The sequence below is a fragment of the Epinephelus fuscoguttatus genome, linkage group LG6 (genome assembly GCF_011397635.1).
Source record: "Epinephelus fuscoguttatus linkage group LG6, E.fuscoguttatus.final_Chr_v1".
NCBI classification, from domain to species: domain Eukaryota; kingdom Metazoa; phylum Chordata; class Actinopteri; order Perciformes; family Serranidae; genus Epinephelus; species Epinephelus fuscoguttatus.
In genome coordinates, this window is record NC_064757.1 from 25491109 (window position 1) to 25500361 (window position 9253).

At 40.0% G+C, this 9253-nt stretch overlaps 1 protein-coding gene across 2 annotated transcripts in view; it reads right to left on the reverse strand.

Moving 5' to 3' along the window:
* Positions 1-9253, reverse strand: part of nipbla (NIPBL cohesin loading factor a) — a 32887-nt gene extending 23634 nt beyond the window's left edge. For both annotated transcript variants that reach the window (XM_049578676.1, XM_049578675.1), the window contains exons 1-8: positions 8861-9253; positions 7241-7312; positions 5472-5621; positions 5066-5231; positions 3160-3260; positions 2937-3048; positions 2505-2665; positions 480-628 (exon numbers count right to left, since the gene is read on the reverse strand). In XM_049578676.1, coding sequence (XP_049434633.1) covers positions 480-628; positions 2505-2665; positions 2937-3048; positions 3160-3260; positions 5066-5231; positions 5472-5535 — 753 coding nt within the window. In that variant the 5' untranslated portion in view covers positions 5536-5621; positions 7241-7312; positions 8861-9253. The remainder of the gene's footprint in view (positions 1-479; positions 629-2504; positions 2666-2936; positions 3049-3159; positions 3261-5065; positions 5232-5471; positions 5622-7240; positions 7313-8860) is intronic.

Here is a 9253-nt window from a genome sequence, read left to right on the forward strand (position 1 = left end):
GACTGACTTATTAAAACCTTATTAAAACAAACACACAAATATAACCACACATATGTGGCTCGACAGGTTTAATGCAGAAACCCATGTGCCTGGTTGGTTAACATTACGTAACGACTCAGTAGTACCTAAGAAATACGTGTCTTCTCTTTAGCCTTAGGCATTTTGTGAAATCTTGCACCTGAATTCTTTCCAAATCTGCTCTACTGCACAGCAGAAATTTATAATTTAGCTATTTCCATGTTTTTTCCCTGATGTGCACGCTCACTGTTGCCTGTTTACTACCTGAGCAGTGACAGTGGGGACTTTCATGCACAATGACATCAAATAAATGCACCCTACATGCTGCCTGAGGAAAATGTCTTTTTACTCATATAACAAAATTTCCAAACCTCATGCAAAGAAATTTTACGAGTTAAAAAATAAAATTATTCAACACCCTGACTTTGTTGCTTATGAATGCCTGCCTTGGTCAGTCGTACCTCATTGCTCAGTCGGTGTACAATATTCATGTAGTCCTCAGTGCCATGTCTGTCTGAGTGGTGGTTGGCAGCGTTGGCCATCTGCCCCGCTACTTTGCCCTCATGGATATTCCGTATGCCACCTGGAACCATGGGACTGGCTACAGACACTGGCGGGTAAAGACGACAAAGAAAAAGATTTATTTTTAAATGATCCATTAGTGAGGTAATTACAACCGCTGATCATGACAGAAAAAAAATCTCTTAAAAATGTGTCCAAAAATTGCTGATAAAAATAATAAATACTTCGCGAACCATTGATTTTAATATAAATGTTGTTGGTTTAACTACGGAAATTTGGCTTCAGTTCTTCCACGAGTCCCACAGAGGTTTCATGAGACCCAGGAAAATGGTATGTGAATCACTAAAATTTCAACCACTATACACAGACAACATAACTACACTGAATGAACAGGTCACCACCAAAGTAAAAAATGACTTTGTGTGACAAATGCAAACTTATTTTGTTTATTAGCAACTGCCTCGAGTGGAAAGCATATTTCTGCATATCACTACATGGTTGAAACAAACCTGTTCCTCCTGATGTTGGTTCCAGTGAAATGGGAGTAGTATATGATTGACTGCATCAGAGGAGGCACTCTAAATACAAAGCTCTGGAATTTCCAACCAATTACATGTAATTGCAGAAGTCACAGTTGTCACAGTTTTTATAAAATTAAATGTGCATTCGATTTATACTTGGAGGGCATGAATTTTCTAGCCACAGCCGCCCAATGCGTAAATCCATAACACAAAATTTTTATCATTATAGATGACAGTAACAGTAAACACAACAGTAACTCAGGATTTTAACTCTACAAAATACATTTCTCTATATATATAATAGTAATAAAATTAAGTTAAAATATACATTAACAAACTGCATAACAAACATTTGCTGCACTGCATTTCTTTTTGCACATCTGCCAACATATACAACAACGACAATATAGCGATAAGCCAAAACTGACTAATAGCATCGACTCTACTGACCACATGGGCTAAAATCAAAACTGACCAAATATATCTAATTAATAAACAGCAAACTATATCATTATAATTTTATCCAATTTTGACTTTAAGGACATTTATACTGTTCATTGCTTCCCTGTTTTGAAGTATTGAGCACTACTCTTTTTTATTCTTGAATTAAGAGTTAGAGATAGTTACTTTCACTTGTTATTTCAAATGTGTTACTTTCAATAACACTCGGAAATTTAAAACTAAAATATTTTAAAGCAATAAAGCGATGAGGCAACACCTGTGAGGCAACTAAAGGAAGTGATAGGTTTGAACCAAAAGTGGCTTAACAAGGAAGGAACCAAATTCTGTCCACAAAACCACAGCTGCTAATCATATTCAACAAACAGACACCAGCACATACAGTGCATTTAGAAGACAAAAGTCAAAAATTGGACATTTAAATGTACTCTGTAGGCATGCACCCATTTATTGGCTGAACATCGGTATTGGCTGTTATTTAATTTGTTGACTGCCATCGGCCTATCGGCACATAAATTTACATTCACAAACAGCAGTGGTGAATGTCATGGTATCGGTCAAGTGGTTTTTTTTTTGTTTGGGTGTTTTTTTTTTTAAGATAGAGAGAGGGAGAGACGTGTAGCAAAGGGCCACAGGCTGGAGTCGAACCCGGGCCGCTGCAGCAACAGCCTTGTACATGGGGCGCCCCGGTCAAGTGTTATTTTAAAAATTGGTATTGGCCAAGAATTTTCACAGTTGGTGCAACCCTGGTACTTTCCACTGCAATTAATATATAGCTGATAAAATCTAGAGGGGGCATGTCAGAAAGCAATAATTAAGTTTACCAGTTTAACATGAATATCTAAAATAATCATACGAAATCGCAGACTTCACACAAAACCTTACTAAATGGGGATCTTTGGCTGCATGTACACTTTTTAGGAGACTCCATCAACCCCACACTTTTACAGTATACTTGCATACAACACACACATACACTCCTACCTTGTTGTATCTGTTGGTGTTGGTTATAGCTGGGTGGTTGTTGGTGGGGATACTGCTGTATATATCCAGGGGCAGGGCTCTGAGGAGTGTAGGGGCTGGGCACTGGACTGTTCTGGCCCATGTACCGACTACTGGAGCCAGTCTGGGGCGCCACAAACCGGCTGGAAAAAGGGGAGGAGAGAACGAAAAAAAAAATAAAAAAAATCAGCAAGCAGACAGAAGAAAGTCGCATGCCTAACAGTAAAATAAATAGCAATATATAACTTGAATAATTCAAATAATCCTTGAAACTAGATAATAACACTAAATGTAGTGATGCAACTGGGATATACTAATTAGAGTTAAAAAAAAATATGTTAACATCAACTACATGGTTATGTTTTTTGGTGTTATGACACATTAGAATCCACTACATTTTCCAGCTTGACTCACCTTGGTGGATTGGGAGAAATCGCAGCCGGCTGGAAGTTTGCAGGCTGGGCAGGGCTATGCATGGAATTTTGGGTGATCTTATATGGTGGTACCATTGGCTGCTGCATAACATCTGTTCAGAAAAGAAAATACAGTATATTTTCATATGAATATCAAAATGTAACTGGTCTTTATGATTGTATGCTTTTGCGTCATAATGTGCAACAGGTATTTATCTCTGTACTTTTCTCCCTGAAGATGCCAGGGTTCCTGGCCAGCATGGTCTGCAGCAGCAGTGGTGCATCTCCCTCTGGCTCATCGCTACCCAGGTTGTCCTTCAGCTCTCTGAGAACACACACAGAAATCAAGTTCAGTCACATTATAGGATGAGAGTAAGACAAGTGGCAGCATAATTATGAGTAGTAAGCAAAAATTCATTACTGAATGTTTAAAATCTAAGCATATATGAATGCCAATATTCATTGCATTAAACATACACAGGACTAATTATGTGTTTATATTTCATGAGATGGTAGCTGTCATTTTAATATATTTTGTTGTATTCTCAAGTATTGATTTGTCAGGTATATATTTCAGTGGATTTACATGAATAAACATAAGTCAATGCCTCGATATAAAATGACATAAAACACGATAAAATTTATCCTCATTGCACACTGCTAATACATCTAAAAAAATTTCCCTGCGGGTAAAGCATTAAAGAAAATGTCTGCAACTTTTTCACCTTTCAATAACAGCTTAAAAATCCTTTCGATAGTGCACTGTAATAGTGAGAACAGCGCCTCTTTCATTCCCACTCCTCGCCTGAAAAGCCTATTCTTGCACTATGTAACTTTGTTGAGCAGGCTGGATCTCCCAAGAGGAGTTTGTAACACTTTACAGCACTATCTAGCTGGCTGTTAAGCAAAGCTTTACATTTTGTTTTCTCAATGCTTCATCTGTATGTACGTGATTCTGATGTTTTCTTTTGATATGTCTGACGAAAGTTTGAAATTTAGATCTGATTTGTGTCATATCTTACAGGAAAAAACAGCAGAGTGCACATTTCTGCCAATGATATCTATGAAAGATTGCGACAAAGGTTGTAACAGTATCAGTATCATCCCTGTCTCGCAGAGGTTTGTAGTTCTTCTAAACACCACCAAAGTCACATTCTAACGCTGAGTTAACTATGTATATGGGCTGAAAATGCTAGCAGTATTTCAGCCAAACTAAAACTTTCTATCATTCTTTTTGCTTTCTTAGCATTCATCTCTGATTACACAATAAATAAAACTATACAGAGCCACATTTGTGTAAAATCCTGTAATATTATCCTCTCAGCCGACAAAATTCTTTGGCTTCTAATGTTTTATTCGCTGGTCTCAAATCTTTCAGCTTGTCAACAAATGCACATGTACAGCTGTCCATGAGACTCCATGAAACAGGCATGACACCAACAAGGTTTCAGGCTTCTTAGCAATTTTTCCTAAATAAAATTAGCAGGGATGTAAACTCTGCTGCAGGGTTGTCGCTATTTTCCCCATTCACCATGATAAAAAATTTGAATGATAAAATATAAATAAAAAAATCAACAAGCATGTAAATTTATGAAAAAAAATCCTGAAAAAATAAGCATTCTCTGGTCTGAAACGCTGAGAGTATGTCCATTGACTGCGCTGAAACTAAGAACGAGCCACACAGCAACAGGCTCTCGTTCAGCAGCTAACATAGCAACACAAAGCAAAAACCCACAGCATTGAGCAGGAACAACCAGGCCAGGTCGCCAATTAGGACTGAAAGGTGCATTCGTGACAGCTAGTTTGCTTGTGTTTATATGATTGTCATTTAACAGAGTTGTTTATTCATGCTCTTATTGGACTGAAAGAGCTAAGACCTCGCCGCTTACTCACAGGGGGTTAACAAAACAAACCAGGTTACTTGAGTAACAGCGTAACAGTCTAATAACTCCACAAATCCAGTAGTATATATTTCAAAAAATATTTTTACATTATCAGACATTATTTTCCAACATGTAGAAAAAGCCATCCATTTTCAGGCAAATGTGTTGCCTCAAATCTTCAGGTAGGGTCTGTCTCTATGTGAAGGACACCATTTTGCCATATACACACTTTCACTTTAACACTCACATGTGCTCTGTGGAGACCTGGTTGAGGCCATGGGCTAGCTGGGAGGCCAGATTCTCATCCCGACAGCCCAGTAGGCAGGTAACTTCCTCTGCGATCCTCCCATTGTATAGGAGGCTCTTAGTGGTGGTGGCCGGGAGAGGGGAAGGGAGGGGCAGCTGGTTCAACACTAGAGAGATAATGTAAAGGACAGAGGTGGGAGGATAAAGAAATAAAGATGAGACAGAAGCAGACAGTGTGAGAACCAAGCATGAGCAACACAGGACATTGAAAAGTAAAGAGAAGAAAAAAAGACAAGGCAAGAGACAGAATACCCAATCACAATTGCAAATTTTCATTTGTTCAGTATTTCAGAGGGGACAACACAAACTGTGACAGTGTGTTCAGAGCATGGCTGTGTGTCACTCACAGTCTGTGAGGCTAGCGATCCCAGCGAGAGTGGTGATGGGAACATGAGGCATATCCCCATTCATGCTGAAGGTGAGGGTGGGGGAGTGTGTTGATACACAGGTAGATCAGGGGGTCGATGGACGACACCCGTCCTCACATCTCCTGACTCCTAAGAGAGACAGCGATCAGTCAGAGAGAGAGAGAGAGAAGGACAAAAAACAGCATGAGTGATAGACAGGAGAAGAAGTGGAGGAGAAAAGGCGTACATTTGTAAAATGAGTAAAAGAGGCAGAGAATAGACGGGATTGAAAAGAGATGAACAAAAATTAATATAATAAAACAATCAATATTATTCAGACAAATCCGAAACATGGAATCAAACACCTTGAATGAGGAAAAAATTGTTGAATATACTGCTATGTCTGTCCTGATGCTGATATATTTTGTAGGGGGGGACATTGTGTCTCCTGCATCATCTGTAAGCCACAAATAAAAGTGTCTTCACAGCAATCAAGATAAACTGAGATGGATCTCTCCCTTTTCATATCTAGAATATCATTATTTACATACGTTACTGATCCTCCGGGGGGAATCCTCAGTGCTCTCTCCCTAGGTTACAGGGACACCGAATCAGGAATGTCATGCCACTACCACGAGTGCAGGTTAGGTGTCTTTCTCAAGAAATGCTCAACAGATAAAAATGCACAGAGAACTGAAACCAGGCCGTACCGTTACAGAACAAGGTCATTAAATATTAGACCATCCTGCTGCTAAGTCGTGATATGTTATTACACTGGTACATACTTTAAGAAGTGTCAAGTCAACGATAAATTATCCAAGGCCAATATACAGATAAATAAAATCTTTACATGCTCGTTATATTTTGTTACACCTTGATGAGCAAGTCTGAGTTCAGCCTCAGTATAGTGACTGATGCTTATTATGAGTCATTTAAATGTCATGTCAGATTACTTAGATCTCCCCTAGTAGCAGATACGCAATGTACATGTTATCTGCACAGAAAATATATTGTTAAAAAAAAAAAAAGTTGTTTACACAATTGTGCATCATTAACGTTACTGTGTGGCTTATTAGGTTAAATGGCAGAATGGGGCTTTGTAGATTGGAAAAGCATGACCATAATTATGTATCATGCTGCAGCAAGTATACTTAGTGAATAATATACTGCCTCTGTGATAATGTACTTCATTAAATAAGTACTTTGGTAACACAGTAGATATTGTGCCATGCATTTCAGTATAGATAACATTCCTCTATCATTACACTTAATATGGCCAGTACAATAACTAGTTAACTGATGTAAATCTTTGTTCACAAATTTCAAACCAGCTCTGCTATGGTGGCTCTGCAAGTAGGACCCTGTGTCGCACTTAATTTGTCTTAAATCGTTTTGCTTGTTGGTTGTCCTTGACCTCTCAAGTAAGATCGCACAGGAGGTCAAGAAAAAGCAGAGGAAAAGCCAGCTGCAATTTTAAGAATATCAGCTCATGCTTCATGGATAAACCTGGTTGCGACAACAAGCCGATGAAAGGCCATTACGGGGCTCTCTTGTTATCCACATTTACTCTCCATGACACAAAATTATGATGAATGTGTTTACATATTATAGACACTGAAATTAAGGACATTGATTGCATGAGCCTCAAATACACCCTAAACACATTACCAACATTCTCAGTTGCCTCAATTAAGAATAAATGGACATTACTATTGATGATAATGACAAGTCAGTGAAACGATAAATGACTGAAAGCATTATAATAGTACCTTTTTGAAGAATTCTGTGCAGTCTCGGGTGGACTCACTGACATTTCAGATAAAAAGTCCTACTCCTTCAATCTGTTGAAAGAGAACACGGCTCTGCATCAGAGTTTGTGACATATAACTGCATGTTATTCTTCTCTGGGGACACAAGAAACTAACCCAAAACAGCAAAGTAAGTCCAGCTGCAGCAGAATATTGACTATCACACATGCTTTTTATTCTTGCAAAGCCCATGCACAATCTTCAAACCCAGATACAACAGTGAGCAGCACTGACCGACCTTGTAAGAAATCTTTTTGATGACTGCTAAGAAAATGCAACATGTACAGCAACTTCTGCAGGATACTATTTTCCCTTAAATGTGTAAACACAATGTTACAACCAGACCTCGGTGCAAGCTTACCACTGAGGTCAAGTAGTAAATACGTGCAACAGCTCCTGCACGACATAGCTGTTACAGTAGCTCAACAGATGGATATTGTAAACATTACATTAGCTAGCTGCAACGTTAGCATGCCTCGTCTATGTGCTCTTCCTCAGTACGCAGGGGCTTGGCTGACAGCTGTGAGACTGACAGGCAGGAGGCAGCACAAAGGAGCAGATGCACTGTGATGGTGGCGGCAGTAGTGGGGGGCTGCATCCTCCAGTAGCCGACAGCCACCGTGCGCATTCTGCACACTGGCTAACTGCAGAAAGCAATCAAACTGTGCCTGTTGTAGCCAAGAAGCAAAAATGTGCACGATCCCGCTAACATTAACACGTCCACCAAACTCCGATAGTTGAGTAAGTGCAGCTGAGGCAACGAAGCTTGTACCCAGGCTGTAACGTTGGGCACTCAAAACATTTCAAAACAGGATAGCAACCAAAACCAACATTAACTCCAGCAACTAACGGACAGCGTTAGAAGTAAAATTACACAAGATAATAACAACCCAACAATTACCTAACATACAGTTGACGTTAGCATTCATTTAACTGTTTACCTTAGTTAGCTGAGATGCCAGCTGCAGCCCGCTAACGTTACATGCGAACAAAATCATCAACGCTACACTGCCAAGAAGTTGGCTGCCTGGGTCTTCCGAGCTAACCGCGAAGCTAGTGTTACCACTTATGATAGCAGCTAAGATCACTAACGCTAGCTGCCTAACATTCGCTAACAACAATAGTCGTGTTTTAATAGCTAGCTAGTTATGCTAACTAGCCCCTAACTGTTGTTGGTTAGCTTCTAATGCTGTTTCCCCGTTCAAATAAAGGGACGGCAATTCAAATAATACAAGGAAGCGCTTGTCGGGGTTGATGAATGTTCGTCAATTTCCCGTGAGCTCGGGAAAATGCGATGTGTTGGTGTGAGTAGATGAAAAAGCAACGGGTCGGAATTCAATTCCGTGGCAACGGCCCAATCCTCGGGCTCGACAAATGACATCCAGTTGAGGCCGTGCGCCTTGGCGGAGCAAAAACACACCTAGCTAGCTTGGCTGGCTAGTTCGCTAGCTTCCGTTACCTCCCGGTCAACGATTAACGACGCCGTAGGTGGTCTTGCAGCAGAACATTCATTACTGTTATAATTAATAATCGCAATTTAAAAAGTTTGTTGCATAAAGATAGATAGGTGATTATATTTACCTTCGGATGTTGCGTTCAAAGGGAGGGGAATGTTTTAGCTTGGTTTGTGTCCGTGTCCGTATCTCTAGCTCCCCCTTTCTTCTCTCTCGCAGCTCCTCCAGAAGGAACTCGATTGGCTTGCCAGCTAGCTGGTTAGCTAGCTTGCTAGCTATCAACAATAATCCGGGTCGGACTGATTCGTTCTTTTTCCGTCACTCAAGGGTGAATGTTTCAACGTACATTCATGGGGAAACATTCGTTCTTCGGAGTTTCAGTCGGTCTGCGCCGACATAAACAATGAGTGCAGCCAATTTCGACAGTAAATGAGAAATATGACGATTGTTGCGATCATCAAGAGGCTCTCCTCTCGTAGAACAAAATGCCGACCGGAAGTTCTGCCGTCTGACTGACCAA